The sequence below is a fragment of the Zonotrichia albicollis genome, chromosome 10 (genome assembly GCF_047830755.1).
Source record: "Zonotrichia albicollis isolate bZonAlb1 chromosome 10, bZonAlb1.hap1, whole genome shotgun sequence".
Taxonomy (NCBI): Eukaryota; Metazoa; Chordata; class Aves; order Passeriformes; family Passerellidae; genus Zonotrichia; species Zonotrichia albicollis.
The window spans coordinates 15,484,700-15,501,401 of record NC_133828.1 but is presented as its reverse complement, the minus strand read 5'-3'; the positions used below and the strand labels follow the sequence as shown (position 1 = coordinate 15,501,401).

Genomic DNA, 16,702 nt, shown 5'->3' with positions numbered 1-16,702 from the left:
TTCAATTTTTTGTTTGTCATTTGGCCTAATTTCCTGAGTCTAATTTCAAAGTTTTTTTTTTAAATACAGCAAGGTGTTGATGCTTTGTCCTCATACCAGTGAGAACACGCTCTCCACTGGCCACACTGTTAAAGCTGTGCTCATGCATGCAACCACCATTTTAATTTTACCTTCCTATTTGGTGTAACTGCAGATTGCAGCCTGAAAAGCCTCTGTTAATGAAGATCACTTGTTCTATTCTAAAAAGTTGATTTGCCTTTCCTGTGTGTTGCTGTGGATTTCTTGGCAAGTCAGTGGGAATAAGGTTTCACACAGCCCCCAGATTTCTTTCTGAGGAAAGAAAGTTTAAATTGGTCCATGTTAGTTTATTTTCTCTGCAGGTATATAGTTTGGGTGAGGTGAAAATACAGAAGATTCCTACAAAATATGCAAGTTTGCTTAGTTATTAACTAGGTTTTACTAATGAAGAAAATACTGGTTTCTTTTCTCCACAGGTTTTCCACTGATCCCTGCCTGCATACATGCTGTTGCAAGAAGCTTATATTATAATGACAAGTAAGTAGCTTCAGCTTGCTTTGAAAAACTTTTATATTTTCTTTAAGGTAAAAAACCCAACAAAGCTAATAAATACCTTTTTTTTTTTTGTTTTCCTGTTTGTTTTCTGTAGTTGTTGGATCAGCTCTGACACTCATCTGCTTTACATCATCCATGGCCCTATTTGTGCAGCTCTCTTGGTAAGCATTTCTCAAATAATATTTTGTTTTCTTGGGTTTTTTTCTGGCTGTTCTTGATGAGCTTACAAAGGTAAGAGCCTTAAGCTAGCATTTAGAGTCAGTGACACTCGTGAGTCTGCTGCTTCACCCAGCAGGTGCCTCAGACACACAAGGTACAAGGAGTCTTGGCCTTATTAAGGATCTGTGCTTCTGGTCCTTGGAGAAACTCAGGGTTTGCAGTGTTGATTATTATTCCACTCAAATGTTAGAGACAAAGAAGGACTAAACCTTACCTGGAGTACTGGAGGGGAATTTAAAATCCTTCCTTGAGCTGAGAATGCCTCTCCTGGCCAGACTAATTGCCAAGTGGACCCTGCTAGGAGCTGTGTCGCTGTGCTGTGGCCAAGCAGCCACCAGACTGTCTGGGGTTCAGGGAGGGGGAGTTTGAGTGCCAGGACTGGCTGTGGGTGGGAATATGGGATGGAGAGAAATCACAGCAGGTGATTGAGAGAACCATTGCAAATGGTTCTGCCAGTACCTGTGGCTGGCCCTGTTCTGATGCTAATTTAGCACTCTCTGCTTTGGCCAGTGGGTTATTGCAGCTCCTCTGTTTCCATAGCACTCAGGAAATCTTAGAGCACAGTGTTCTGTCTGACATCCCAAGTCAGTGCCAACTCTATTCAGTGTTCACTGCTAAATGAAATTCTGAGTGAGTAACTGAGGACATTGCTGCATAAAAATCAATCTTGTAGGTCAGTTGCACTAGGACTGGATTTAGCCTATAGAATTCAGGCAGTAGCTTGTTGCTAAATAGAAATAGGTGTGCCCTTAAACAACTATCATAATTTACATAATTAGCATAGAAGCATTCCATATGTCATTAGCCCCTGACTGTGTATGACGGTCATTTGTTTTATTGTAGCAGAATCCTCAGGCTGATCTGGCCAAATTGTTGCGTCCATGGCTGCTGACTTTCCTCCCCACTTTTCAGTTCACAAAAAGAAGTTGATTAAGAATAAAAACATTTGTGGAAATTCCTTCCTAACTTTATGGAAATAATTCCACTTTCTGATCTACACTTTGCCCTTCTGTTAACTTGTTAATTAATACCTGTGGTGGGCATTCAGGGCATAGAGGATTCTTTAGGAAGACCATTGCATAAATCCTGGGATTCTTGTGAATCCCTTTTTCATTCACAGTGAAATTAACTAGTGAACTTAAATTTTTAAGACTGTGATACCATGACAGACCTGAGCCCCTGTGTGTGGGCAGCCAGAGCAATGCCTATGAAGTCATGGAGAGCTGTGACCCTTGGGATGTGAATTATTGCTGGTAATCTCTTGTCCTGTCAGACAGGTCTGCTGTATCTGTTCATGTAAGGATCTGCCGTGCTCTAATCTGTAAACTTAAACCCAGTTCTAAATCCTTTCAGTTTTTATTCTCTCTGCTTTACACAGAAGATGAAACCCTGTTTTCACAGAAAAGTATTGGGGTTTTTTTGTGGGTTGTTACTTTCATTGTTCTGGTGTCTCTTCACAGATATATCACTTAAGTAAAACTCTTTCAAGCAGAACAATAATTTGTATTAGAATTTGCTTTAAATATCAATGTAAAAAATTGTGTAAAAGCTATAAGACTGTACTATCTTCCATGAAGTGGCCTCATTTTAGGATGTAAGGTCACTTTTTTCTCTTTCTAAGCAGCGGCCTCCACAAAATCACACTGCAAGTGGCCAGACTCCTGTGGGATTCAAATGCTCTGGATCCGTCCCAAATGACCAAGTCTTGTTTCTATTCAAGGCCACATTCAGAATGTTCTTTGATTTTACTGGAGGCATAATAATCATCTCTGTAGGGTTGGTCTGGGAAGAGTCTTTGTCCATCCTCTTTGCAATTTACAACTTTGTTCACCTGATATTCATATATTTTTCATGACCGAACTAAAAGTGTTTCTCTTGTATTTTTCTTGCCTCAGTACAATGAGTAAATTTATTTGAAAATCATCTAGGAATAACAGATTAAACTGTACATCTTGCCTGTAATGTGAAAGTACTTTAAAGGAGTTGTTTTCCTTTCTGGAGGCAAAAAAAAGATTTTTTTTGTTTCAATTCAGAAAAGACAAGGCAGGGCTAAAGATGTTAGATTAAATGCATGTGTTTAGGCTTTGTGAACAGAACCCTCATTTGCTTAAGCAGCTTGCTTGCCAGATACAATTTCCACACTTTACTAAGCATGACCTGCTTTAGTAGACATTTAAGCAACAACATTAAACTGCAAATTAGATAACGAGGGGGAAGACACTGTTTCTATTTGCAGGAGCAGATCTCAAAGAACGTGAAGGGGACTGTCAAGTGGGTGCCAGGGAGAATTGGCAGAAACCAGTGGGAATTTAACTCTTGTACACCACTGAAAATCCTACAATTACATAAAGTTAAAAACAACGCTGCTTTTATGGCCCCTGTTGTTACATAACTGTGGTCAGTTCTTCTGCCAAAGAAACAGGAGCAGACATAGGTTGCACTTTGATTGGAATTGTCTTCAACTGACCATTAAATTACAACTGTCTGCCTAAGCACTCACAATTAAAGAAACAGAGTGGGAATGAGACAGCAGAGGGTGACGTTAGTTTGCATACTAGACAAATATTGATCAAAATTGAGGGGGAGGGAAAAGGAATTGGTTTGCACTTCAGTGAAAGCAGTAATGATTTCACGTAGACTTCAGATGTGCCAGTGCTCTTGTAGTTTTCTTTGTTTGGGTACCACTGGATTACTTAGCTGTGCCATTTTTTATATAGATATTGTCACAGGGATGTTCCTTTCTCCCTGCAATAATGTTATTTGTTGGTGTTGCAGACCTCTGCAGATGCAAGTTATGAGTGAAGGTGTGCTAGAATGAAGCTCAGGTGCTCCCCTGTCTTTTATGTCCTTGTGTTTAATGACTTTAAGCTCAACTTGGTGCCAGGCTTAGGAGTTTAGAAATTGAATGCTCAGTTGTGTCCAAGCAGGCAAAGAAATGGAGCTGAAGAACTGTACTAAAAGCCAGGCAGTGGCTACCAACTCATAACTAAAAATACCTGAGTGCCTTGAGTGAGAATGGTCTGTTTATATCATACTGAGGAAGAATTGAAACAGAATTTAAACTAAAAGGATTACTATACTACTTAGTGCAAACTCAGCATGGAGAAAAGTAGAAATATCAGGGACATGAGGAGAGTTTAATTCAAAAACTGCAGCCCCTATTGACTTGGGAACTCAGCTTCAGTTCATTGCCACTCTCAAGCCAGACTCTAAATGCTCCTGAATTTCCAGTATAGGCACCAACACATATTTTTGTGTCTAGGATTGCCTTCTCTGCCTTTGTTTCTAGTTTTGCTCAGTTGTCTTGTTCAATTTTCAGGTCACTGTGAGGCTGTTTCACTCTGTGTTCATTGTGCAGATAGCACAACAGAGCTCCTTTGGGCTTTTCCAAACCATCACAGTCAATTTGATGATAATGTGCATGCGAGGAGTTCCACTGCCCTACTTTTGCTTAAATGTAAAATCTACTCAGCACCTTACTTAAACCAGGACCTGCTTTCATCACTTTAATTAAAAATTCAGTTCATCCCGATCTCACTCTTATTTTCTGACAGAAGAGATATTCATCAAAAACTGGTGCTATATACTTGTACTGACACTCATCCTGTTCTGCTCAGCTCTGCCTTCTGCTTTGCCTCCTCCCTTTTTGCTATTTGCAAACTCTTTGCATGCTTAATTTTGTGCATTTTGGTTTTGGTGGGTGAAACAAATGGAAAAAATCTGTGCATATTGTAAAAGAACCCCGTCATTGGGTACTGCAAATTATGCCTGGCTGCTGCAGCTTTCATCTTCAGCTAGCACTTAAGGACAGTGTTACAGGAATTGGCCACGTTACCAAAACATGAGGGGACAGAAAACTCAGTGTTTGAGATGTGTTAATGTTGAACAAGTAGATTTGAGAATGATTAAATTTAGAAATGGAGGAAGGACTCATTGTCTGCACGTACTATAGGAAGTTGGATAGGGATCGTGGGCTACATAAAATCCAAATAAATCCCTTGAGAAAGAGTCAGAAGACCTTGGCTGTTTAAACAAAGCTTAAAGGTAGCTGGAGGCTTCCAGGAGAACTTCATCCAGTAGTTTCCTATGTAAAACAGCTTCCTGTTTGAGTTATTTAAATAGCATGTAAGTAGAATATAAATAACATCCCATATCTGTAAAGGACCATGTTGCTATAATAGCACACAGCTATTTATCCTGAAAGCCTGAACTGACAGAAAGAATTTTGCCAGGGCTGTGGAGCGTGACAGCCACAGTCTGAAATGCCTTCCCTGCTTGCACTTGTGCTACAGCAAGACAGAGAATTCCTCCTAGACCAGAAATTCTGATGTATTTTAGAAGGGATTTGTCTGTCTGTCTGCCAGCTTCTTCCCCTACCCCCCTTTTGTCTGTAGCTGTTGGCAAGGGCAGACAGTCCTGTGGAGGCAGAGAGGAGCAGAGCCTCTGTCCCTTCCATAGCAGCTCCCCAGAGCACCTCTGTCCTGTCTGTGCCTGGGACAAGGGCAGGGACTGGCTGAGCTCCCAGGGTCTCATCTGCCTGCAGCTCCCACCAGGGGCTACACAGGAGGTGAGGGTGGGCTGGGATCATCCCCAGGGTTGCTGGGGCTCTGGTTCCTCATCCCTGGAGGGTTTGTGTGTGTCCATACACATACCTGTGTGTGTGTATCCATGCACATACCTGTATGTGTGTATCCATACACATACCTGTGTGTGTATCCATACACATACCTGTGTGTGTGTATCCATGCACATACCTGTATGTGTGTATCCATACACATTCCAGTGTGTGTGTATCCATGCACATACCTGTATGTGTGTATCCATACACATACCTGTGTGTGTATCCATACACATACCTGTGTGTGTGTATCCATGCACATACCTGTATGTGTGTATCCATACACATTCCAGTGTGTGTGTATCCATACACATACCTGTATGTGTGTATCCATACACATTCCAGTGTGTGTGTATCCATGCACATACCTGTATGTGTGTATCCATACACATACCTGTGTGTGTATCCATACACATACCTGTGTGTGTGTATCCATGCACATACCTGTATGTGTGTATCCATACACATACCTGTGTGTGTGTATCCATGCACATACCTGTATGTGTGTATCCATACACATACCTGTGTGTGTGTATCCATGCACATTCCAGTGTGTGTGTATCCATACACATACCTGTGTATCAGTTTTGTGCTTGCTCACAATGGCAGTTTGGGATTCTTTCCTGGTCAAACCTGGAAAAAAACCAGAGATAGATGATTTCTAACAAAAGAAAGCGTTAGTAACTATGGAAATAAATAAGTTCAGTAGTGCAAGGGAGTGACATAGAGCATCATCTCCGTGCTTGTCCCATGGGCAGCTCTGCTGAAAGAATAAAAGATCCAACCATTGGCTACTGTTAGAGTGCCAAATCTACTGTTTGTCTAGAGGAATATACAGCTCCTTGTAGCAGCATTTTGGTGATTTTTTTATTATTATTCTGATTTTACCTTCTCTTTAAGTTTACCAAATTCATGTTTGAAAAATAAAAAGTAGAGCTTTGAAGAACCGTATTTAAATGCAAGGAGGGAAAAGCATCTTCCTCTCTCTTGACCAGCTAGAAAAGAATCACTCCTTTACCCATGCACTGTTACTGGCATCAGAGAGAAAGGTGTGTGGGCTATTACCACTGGCAGGTACTTTGCTTAGAGAGTTTGAGGAATGGGTGTGGATACTGGAAGTTAGTGCCACATCTCAGTTACTTTAAGGTATTTTCAAAGATGTTTCTCTGATATCTCTTGTGTAATGCCAGAGTGATTATACAAGCAGTGTGTTTGTGTTGTCTGGTTTCCAGTCTCACAAGTCAGTGTGTGGGATTATTTTCCAGACCTCTTTCTCAGTGTCATTTCCTTTTCTGACAGGTGAACCTTTTCTTCTTGCTGAACATCGTTCGTGTTCTCATAACCAAGCTGAAAGACACCCACAAGGCTGAGTCCAACCTGTACATGAAGGCAGTGAGGGCCACCCTGATTCTTGTCCCCCTCCTTGGCATCGAGTTTGTGCTGTTCCCGTGGCGGCCCGAGGGCAGGATCGCCGAGGAGGTGTACGACTATGTCATGCACATCCTCATGCACTACCAGGTGGGGACAGCACGCAGCCCTGCCTCCCTCAGCTCATAGCAGCTGGCACAGCAATCAAATAAAATAGAAATGGTCATGTTTTTGCAGTTTTTAAAAGATTTCATCCAGTAGTCTTTGATTTCTCAGTACACTGGATTTTCATCGATTTGCCTTGCAGTTTTCAAAGGAAGGAAACGTCATGGCAGAAAGTCGGCCCCATGTTTTTAGTGATCTGTTTTTAGAAATTGTTCTTCATGTTTAGATTTGTCCTGCATTTTCTCTGCTACCTATATCTGAATTTTATCAGAAACCTTTAATTAACTGAAGTAGCCCATATGCATAGGAATTAAAGCAAAATCTTTGGTTTTATTTTACAGGGTCTACTGGTGGCTACAATTTTCTGCTTCTTCAATGGCGAGGTAGGGTAACAACTTCTACTATATCTTTAATAATTTTTCTCTTTTATTTGCTTTTGCTTCAGCAAAAGCATATAAATTAAGGAGGTAGTAATTTTTTCTTTTTTAATTTTATGTCTAAATTTGTCTAAATTAAAAGAAGAAAACAAAGTATCAGGATGCCAAAAGCAGAGCTTGGAAAGGACTGTGGGATCATTCATGGCACCATTAGGTGTGTTAGGACTGATTCTTGGGTGCTGAGCTATACACGTTTGTCTTGATTGAGAAATTGAAGAGAGTTGTCACTTTGCTATAAAGTCCACATAAATTTCATAACACTGAAAAGCAGTTCAAAACCCAGAAGGTTTTTTTGTCTGTGTTGGAAGCTGTACAAGATGTTATCCTGGAGAATCACTGCTTGGTCCCTCTGGAGCAGGCACAGGACCACACTGCACAGGTGTTGCTGGGCTGGGCTGTGGCTGTACCCCATGGCAGGGGGCTGGAATTGGATGGTCACTCAGGTGTCTTCCAACCAAACTCCTTCTATGAGTCTGGGACTGTTTTATGAGGCTCCCTGGGAGAATTTTAGGCTGAGGTTGGGAAAAGTGTTTTTTAGCACAAGTGAAAAGCAGCATTCCAACAGTCAGACCTTAACAGCTTGGTGCACTTAGGGCAGGAATTTGTGTGGGTCACAAGTGCATGTTTAAGGCACCACGATCAGCCAGTTCCAAGGACAGACCTCATTCTGACATTAGAGGATTGTGCCAGGTGTCAGCAATAGATGGTATTGATCCTGTTGAAGCTAACAAGCTTTGCTGTGATCTTGGCTAGCTCAAGGTCCCTGGAGTGCACAGGGTGACTTTCATGTGGAAACTCGTGCCCCAGGCTGTAGAGAGTAAACTTTCAGAGGCTTAGTGTCAGAGATCAAAGTAGTAGGAAGGCTAAAAAAATATATCTGAAATTGTTAATGTTGCTCTTGCTTGCAAAAAAAAAAAAATCCCAGCAACCCCAAAACAAATGAACAAAACTACCCCCACCAAAAAACTAACTGGTAATTTGCCAGCACTTTTGGCAGAGGAACAATTACAATGCTATAGTTATTCCTACAGATCTGTTTGCTCATTTGTTCTACATTTAGTGTGGTTACAGTGTAGGCTGTAAACAGAAAGTTGGGAGTAACCAGATGTTTTCCTCAGACTGAATAGCGTTTTTTATCTAAAATTGTGTCAGTGTGTTTCTACAGTGTTATTGGGGAGTAATTTTTACTCAAAGGTAAATATTTCACTAATGCTAGAATTGACTAGTGTAGATTGGCCTTCCTTCTCTTCCCAAGTCCAAAGCTGACAGAATTGCAATGAAAAACTATGGGTTTTGAAGGTTTATTTGTGTGTCTTTGTTGTGTGTCCCCCCTACCCAAATGCATGAGTCTCACTGATTTTATTTTTTGCCAAGTAGCCAGAAAAGATGAAGAAAGGCTTTGTCTGGGGTAGGGGCCTTGATCTGATTTTACCATAGAGTTGGTGCAGGTTCAAGTCTCTACTCATACATTTATTTCCAAACAAGAACATCATTAAGTGTTCTGGATTGGATCTGATCACTTGCCCTCACTCTGCATTGACATCTCACTCATTGACACTCTTTCCCTTCTACAGAGCAGAAAGCTCAGGATGCCTTCACAATGCCATAGGATAGCTCAGAATGCCTTCTAAAAACAGATATTTTGAAAAAGGTCAAATTTTTCTGCTCCAGCAGAAAATTAAGGAGGAGGGGTGGAAAACCATGAAATTTCTGCAGTTTTTATGAAAAAATATTGTCCACTGCTCAGTTCTGTCTTCATCCTTGTGCCTCTTCCAAGGCTGTTTTTAATTTTAAATTATGATTGATTTTGGAATCTATTCCTGTAGCTGTTAATATTTCATTGTTACAAACTCATATTTTTTAGCATATCCTTTTCTGCTGTGTAAGAAAACCAAACCTGAGTCATGCCCTTAATTCACCATGGGCTCATCAGTGGTAGAAGATGAGCTCTTCCACAACTCCTGCTAATAAGTGAATCACTGCTTGAATATCTACTGGCAGAATAATATTTAAAGGAGGATGTAGGTATTTTAACATTTATTAATTTAGGAGTTCAATTTTTAGACCATAGACCTTGACTTAGTTAAACATAGATGTTTGTATTTGCTCTCTAGAGAGTGGCAATTTATCCTTCTTAAACCACTTTCGGGTTCAGTGCTTCAGTGACCACTATTTGCTTTTTTAAAATTATTTTCAGTACACCTTGCTCAAGAAAGAACTTAGTGCTTTATAAACAACTGTATCAGTAAGGAAATGCAAAGAGGGAGAATGTAGGTAGGGAAAAATGCCCAGCACAGAAAAAATGTCTTTCCTTTTTCTCCTAAAAGGTTCCAGCCCCAGCAAGTGAGGCTGCAGGCTGGGGGTATTAGCAATTAAAAATGCTAAAAGCACTAGTTTCTTTCTAAATCTTAGCCTGTTACTGTGCATTTTAGTGTGTACCAGATATCAGGAGCCAAATCCTGCTCAAGCAAAACACTTCTGGCTAAGAAGTGAAAGAAAGTGCTCTGCTAAGATAGAAGTTCAGTGAAGATGAATTAAGAAGTGTAAGAAAAATAGCTGGTATGTGCTGCTGACTGCAGCCAAGGAACATCTCCAGTTTGCTGAGCAGAGCAGCCAGGGATGGCCTGTCAAATCCAGTTTTTGCAGGCGCTGCAGCTGCTGGCCACAGAGCTCCTCCAGCCAGGGTGGATGTGCGAGCCCTTCAGCTTGGATGCTCTGTGGCAGGGCTTCCCCAAGGACACTCACAGCCAGTCTGCTCACAGAGTGAGATGCTCTCAGCACATCAGGTTTGCCAGCTTCCGATGGCCTGGAGTGGCTTTTGGGCTCATGCAGGCTGTGCTCAGAGCAGAAGCTTGTCCCAGATCTCTGATAAACCAGTAGGAAGATTCCTGTTGAAATTTTAATAGCAGGTGCTGTAATGACCTACATGATCTGTGTAAGCCTTGTGGAGTTTGTTTGCTTTTTTCCCTTCATTTCACTGCTCACAGAAACGTTGCCATGAATATCAGTCTCAGGTTTGCGAGGTTATACAATCTGTTGTACAATAGATGAGATAGATGAGGCTGTTTTGTGGTTTGTTTTGTTTTGGTTTTTTCCTCCTGGCTGGCTACTGAGCTGTTTAATTTGTCTGATATCCAACATCAAGCTACCAGTGTTATAGGGCTGACTGGAAGGAGTCCTTCCTGCAAACTCATCAAATCCAGCCATTATTAAGTTATAAGGTGAGAAAGAATGAAAGATTCTTCCAGCTGGGACCAGCGTCTCTGTTAATGACTGAGAAACACAATTATATTATCATAATATTTTTCATTCAATGCTTTCCTTAATATACTTTCTTGTAACAAATTTACCAAGTTCTGCCCCTCCTGAGCTGAATTTACAGCTCCATGTCACTGCTCAAAGCTGAGGAGAAAGTGGTGAAAGTTCTGTTCTCACTTTGTGGGCAGACACACATTGTTAAACAGAGCGTAATTGATTTTTCCGATCATTTTCTATAAATGATTGGAAGGTTAGAGAAGACTGAAAGCCACTCACAACAGATGAAAGGATATGAAACCCTCCAAGAAGAGACACACAGCAGGACAGGGGTGCAGTCCTGATTCAGCAGTTATGGAGAGGCTTTGGGAAGAATGCCAGGAATAGTGGCTCAGTCAGAAATGCATGGAGAGAGCGTGATGGGCACTGGGGCAGGCAGGGAGGAAATGCTCTTTGCCCATGCAGGAAACCCTTTTATAGCTCTGTCCCTGGCATGGAGCAGCTGGACTGCTTTTCCCTGGCACTAGCCCCAAGACACTTGTCTTGCAGGGATGTTGGTGGCTCTCAGGAGCTATGGAATCCTTTAGGATTGCTTAACAAATGCTCTTAACAAGCAAAAATAAGATGGACAATTGTTACTGAAGGAACCAGGAGAAGTGTGGGAGAGGAGAGGAGTGGAGTGTAATTTGGCAAGCCTAGTTAATCTCCTAGCTCTGCCAAGAGACTTCTTTGACCTTGTTAAGCCATTTAGTTCCAGTTGCTGGCATTTTCCCCACCTCCAGCCTGTCTTGTCTAAAGTGAAAATTGCTCAATGTGTAATTTTTTGCATGTGTGTCTACGTTCAAACTCTGAGCTTATTGAAATAACTGACTGTGAAAGAAGAACAAATATCACATAGCTTAGTGATGAACACAGATTGATTGATTCCAAACTAAATTCCAAGCTTCCCTCTTGGAAAAGCTGGAATTTTGAATATGCTCCCTGTCCTGGCTTTATGATAGATTACAGGAGATGGATTCAAATTGTGCAAAGACTTAAGGTTCTGTATTTGCTCTATTCTATTGTTCCATGCAATGCATATAATGATTAATCAAAAACTTCCTATGCTGAATCGAGAACTCACCCTTTAGGCTCTGAAGAAGTGCACAATTTTTATATGAAAATCAGTAAGTTCTGAAACTCAAAATTATTAAGATAATTGATTTCTCAGTGTTTGAAGATTTGTGTTTAGATGCTTAGAGTGGATTAGATAGTTTTTGTGAACAGTAAGAAAGCACTTCCTTTGCCCTAAAATGCTAATCTATGTTAATTGGTTGATACTTCTTTCCTCACTCTAACATTTCCTTGTGAAGAATTTGAGAAATACGAAGTTCCTCTTTAAACAGAGGTTTCTGATACCAGACTGCAGGAAGTCTAAAAACTACATCCCTTTTCTTGTATTTATTTTTATTTTTCATGATTAAAGCCAGAGTAAAATTAGACAAAAGGAGCCATTGTTTGAGGGAAATGGAAAGCAAACATAAACCCTGAAGACATATGGAAAATCCTAAAAATATTTACTCATAATATAAACAATTAACTGGGGCAGTCACTGTTCACTGGTTAGCAGATAGGACTGCTTTCTGTACAAGGTTTGGATGAAAAGGAAATTAAATATTCATGACCTGTAGGCAGTTTTTGTTAAAGTAGAAAAATGTTTGGAAAAGCAACAACAGGAGCTATTACCATTGTTAGCATTCCCCACTTGGCATCTGCCCTGAAAGACTAATTCTGTGGGAATTTCATGAATGTGACACTTCATGGCTCCACTCTGCACAGGTGTTTAACCATATTGGAGGGGAGGAAGGCCATGACAAACATCACATCCTTTCAGTGCAGACATGTAAACCAGTGGGGCCTTCAGCTATTTTATCAGCTTTATTTTTAACTCTGCTAGAAATGTGGAGTTCAGGAATTTGTCCTCCTTGTCATTTGCTTAAGGTATGGCCAGAAATTGGAAAGACTGACTTGAGCTAAAGTCATGTAATGACTTGTGCTAAAAGACCAAAAGACTGACTTGTGCTAAAATCATGTAATGATTACAATAAATTATGGTTTTTTGAGAGTAAATGGATTTACAAATGCTGAGGATGTAGCCTTTTGAAAATAAGGATGAACAGAAATTAGCTTTTTCACCTCTGTTTCTGATCTGTCCTACACTGGACGGCACTTCACAGGGGAGGATGCAGAAAATTGCATGTCTGCTGTTCCTCCTGTAACCTGTGCTTTTCCTGAGCAGCTAGTGCTCTACAATTGTAAAGTGCCATTACTTCACACCAAATTTGCTGAAAAATGATGCTAAGTGGTGAACAATTCAGAATTCAGAACGTTTAGCCTCAAGTGCTAAATACCTGTAGGTAGGTATCCTTGCCCAGGATTTCTGAGCCGTGCTGCCCCATTTGCTGAGACACAGAATGAAGAGACAAAGACAAAGTCCCTGAGCCGTGGTTTACATGCATTTTGCTTTCTCTGGGGGCACAGGTGCAGGCAGTGCTGAGGAGGCACTGGAACCAGTACAAGATCCAGTTTGAGCACAGTTTCAGCCACTCGGACGCCATGCGCACGGCCTCCTACACCGTGTCCACCATCAGCGACGTGCAGGGCTACGGCTACGGCCACGACTGCGCCGGCGAGCACCTCAACGGCAAGGGCTACCACGACATGGACAGCGTGGCCCTCAAGACTGAGAAGCTCTATGGCTGAGGGGCTGCCCCCTGCCCCATGCCTTGTGCCAATCCACAGCTGATCCAGTGACTTCATGGCCAGAAGATCTCAGCTACTTTGGGGTATGTTCTTCTCCTAAATCAACACGTTTCTCGTGTGTATGTGTGTGTGTGTATACACACGTGCATATATACTGCTGTTTGTGTTTGTGTATCTATACAGTATGGACATCTGTGCATATATATCTATGTATGTATGTGCATTTATACAAGGATACAAACTTTGCCTCTTCAGTTTCTACTGTGTAGACAAAGTTGGCAAATTTTTGTACAAAGGGAATCAATGAAGGATTTCTTATTTTCTTGGAAGTTTGTATAAGACTGTGCTGTGTTGAAGCCACTTCTTTTGCCTATAGAATATTAGAGTGTAAATACCGTACTCTGTTGTCTTAATTCAACCTAAAATAGAACAAAGCAAAATGGTTTAAGTACGTGCAATAACAAGAAGTTTTCCAGGTTCTTTTTTTGGTCCAGTACTCATTTGGCTGTCAAAAATCCTGACAGGTAGTCTGAGGTAACAGATTCAAAGATAGATACTGCTGTTTTGGTTAAAGAGATTGATGTTTTGCTTTGGTTTGGCCAGTTTGTTTTCTTCCCACTGTTTTACACCAAGCACAGAGACACCACTTCCAGTGTGAGCCTTCATGTACTTCTGTACTGCAATGTACTATCTTGCACCAAGATCTGAGCAATTTTATTGAAGCTATTTCAGGATATTCAGAAGTGTCTCCTTCTCCTGCATTGTATGGAAGTTTCTTCTGGACTTAACAAAGACAAGACTGATGAGGCCTCACTGCCAGAGCAAGGAGTAACCTGAGTCACTGTAAGTCCCTCCAGACACTCGTAGTGACTGCAGCTGGTGGAACTTCACTGTGTGCTTAAGGAATTTACTCAACTGGAGAAGATCATGAACAGAATTCCTTGTGGCATTGTTCTGATTTTTCTTTTATGTATTTCCCTGGCCATATGCCTGATAACTTATGCCTTCATTCTTGGGGCAAAGTTTTGGTTAATTTTGTGGCTGTTTCTGCTGCCTGAGGTGAGTTTGCAAGACTGAGCACAGTGCACATAACAAAGGTTATACTACCTTTAAAGCCAGTATAGGACTCAGACCAACCAAGCAAACTAATGTTAGTTATTCTCATTATCTGGAAAATCCAGTATAAGTTTTGTATTACAAAGGTTCAAAAGTTTATGGATTGAGAATTTCAATTTTATTTTGGATTGGTTGAATCTGAAACTCTGTCTCAGTTAATTAGCTAAGAACAGTATATGTTGTTTCTTTGGTTCTGCTGGTGCATAAAGGTCTCACTGAAAACTAGGAGGTTGTCAGGAAGGTCTTGAGAAAATGTATCTTTATAGAAACTTATATTTTTCTTAAATCTTTATGCTTTAAAAGAATAGTAGTTTTGTTAAGCGAAATGACAAAAATGCTCAAGAATGAGGGCATGAAACGAGGTGAGTTCACTGAAAATTAAAAATGTAAGAAAAAATTTTATACATTTCATTTGCAGATAAGTCTACTTGAAAAACCAAAATCAGGCAGAAGAAAAAGTAGGTGCTGGAACTGTAACAGACTATTTTGCTAGTGAGCATATTTCTGATGCATGTAGTCCAGTCAAAAATTTGGAAGACAGTTCTTTCTGAGACCAGTTTGAAATAATTTTGCATACAAAATTATTGTATACAAGCCACCTTGACTTTGACATTTAGACATTTTTGTCAGTAACTTTTCTCTATGCTTCAGTAGTGTCTAGGTAATTTTCAGTGTTTATTACTTTGTGACTTCATAAAGTGTTTAATGCTTTGTACTGACAAAGAAAACATTAGGAGGACATGGCAAGGTCCTACCACTTGTACCTTTTTTTAGGTTTCTTTTTACAGTTCTTTTGTGTGGAGATTGAACATAGGAAGTGTTTTATTAATGATATCGTTTCACCATACAGAATTTCAGCTAGGATGCACAAATGAAGGTTTCTACTTTACTGCAAGGCTGTCTGGTCAGTTGATGGGGATGATTTGAAGAATCTGTTGGATTGTGTAGAGTAGTATGAGATCTGGCACTCAGATGTCACAGTCTCTTAAATGTTAAGAGTGACAGTAACAATGTCTGCTACAACATGACTACAACATGACTAGAGGTTATTTACAACTCTACTTGCTGATCTTTGTAGTGTTACTTAACATTTGTGCCATGTTCTGAAGATGTCAGTGGTGCAGAGAATCCCTGCTCCAGTGTAGCAGCTTTACATTTGTGGGACCAGATCATCAGCTGGTATAAATCTGTCTTGAGTTCCCTTTGCACAATCTGAAGGTACCACTGAGACTCAAAGCCCAGACAGGTGTCTGTCCTTTTAAATGTGCTGTAAACCATTTATGGCACATTATTAGACAATTATTTCATGGTATCTGGTGGATTGTTGCTGTAATTAACACATAGATGTTGGTTTAGAGTGTGATACAGTATTAGACTTTAATTAAGCTTCAGTCTCAGAGAGACAGTTCAAATTTAACAGGCTACAGATTTTGTCATTTAATATATATTTCTATTAAAGAAATGTGTAATTATAATTTAGGAGGGAAAATTGATTTTATTTGGAAATTACCCTAATTCTAGGTGGACAATCACAGCTTCCTTCTAGGCATGCACCTCTCCATCTTCACTTTGGAAAAGAAACACAGCCAGCTGGATGTGCAAGAAAATCTTTCTGGCTGTGAAGGGTCACATGGATAGCAGAGCTGTATTTCCCCTCTCCTGCTGAGGCTAGATAATCTGTTTTCTCATTTACATTGGAAAATGCCAATTCCTTATTTTGTCTTCCTACCTCACCTTTTTTCAGTTTCTACATAGCTAAGAGAAGAGTCTGATTCTTAAAATGTTTTTCTGTCACTGTAAGTTAAAATCAAATTTTTATGCTGATTTCTCATGTCTCTCTCTACTTTACAGAATGTTGTAGTCCATAGCTGTCTTCTCTGGGATGGAAGTAAAATCTCTTTTGGTGGGGCTGTGAGATTCCTTTGAACATGCAGATTATTATTTGTTTATTACTTGTTATTTGCTGTTTCTTTTTTTTTTTTTTTATTTACGGAGGATTTATTGTATCAATCTACAGGGGCTAGAGCAATAGTTGTCTTACATTTTTTATCTGTAACACCAGCATGTTACGATTCAATGAGAGAAATGTCTATTTTTAATGCTACTGTCTTCAATTAATAAATGGCTGCATTGCAGGGTCCCTCAGTTGGTTTTTTAATGTTGGCATTTATGTTATTCAGTTTTTCATGGTGGTGATCTACAAGAGTAT

The 16,702-nt window shown here is 40.3% G+C and overlaps 1 protein-coding gene and 1 long non-coding RNA gene across 2 annotated transcripts in view; one reads left to right on the top strand and one right to left on the bottom strand.

Moving 5' to 3' along the window:
- The window catches only part of CALCRL (calcitonin receptor like receptor), a 62,853-nt gene extending 46,526 nt beyond the window's left edge, over positions 1-16,327 (top strand). Inside the window, exons 9-13 of the mRNA XM_005486940.4 lie at positions 495-555; positions 668-734; positions 6,710-6,928; positions 7,285-7,326; positions 13,156-16,327. Of these exons, the coding sequence (XP_005486997.2) occupies positions 495-555; positions 668-734; positions 6,710-6,928; positions 7,285-7,326; positions 13,156-13,377 (611 nt within the window). The 3' untranslated portion in view covers positions 13,378-16,327. The remainder of the gene's footprint in view (positions 1-494; positions 556-667; positions 735-6,709; positions 6,929-7,284; positions 7,327-13,155) is intronic.
- Positions 1-16,702, bottom strand: part of LOC141730436 (uncharacterized) — a 124,755-nt gene that overhangs the window by 7,577 nt on the left and 100,476 nt on the right. The window contains exons 9-10 of the long non-coding RNA XR_012581930.1: positions 5,985-6,043; positions 171-330 (exon numbers count right to left, since the gene is read on the bottom strand). This is a non-coding gene — a long non-coding RNA (uncharacterized LOC141730436). The remainder of the gene's footprint in view (positions 1-170; positions 331-5,984; positions 6,044-16,702) is intronic.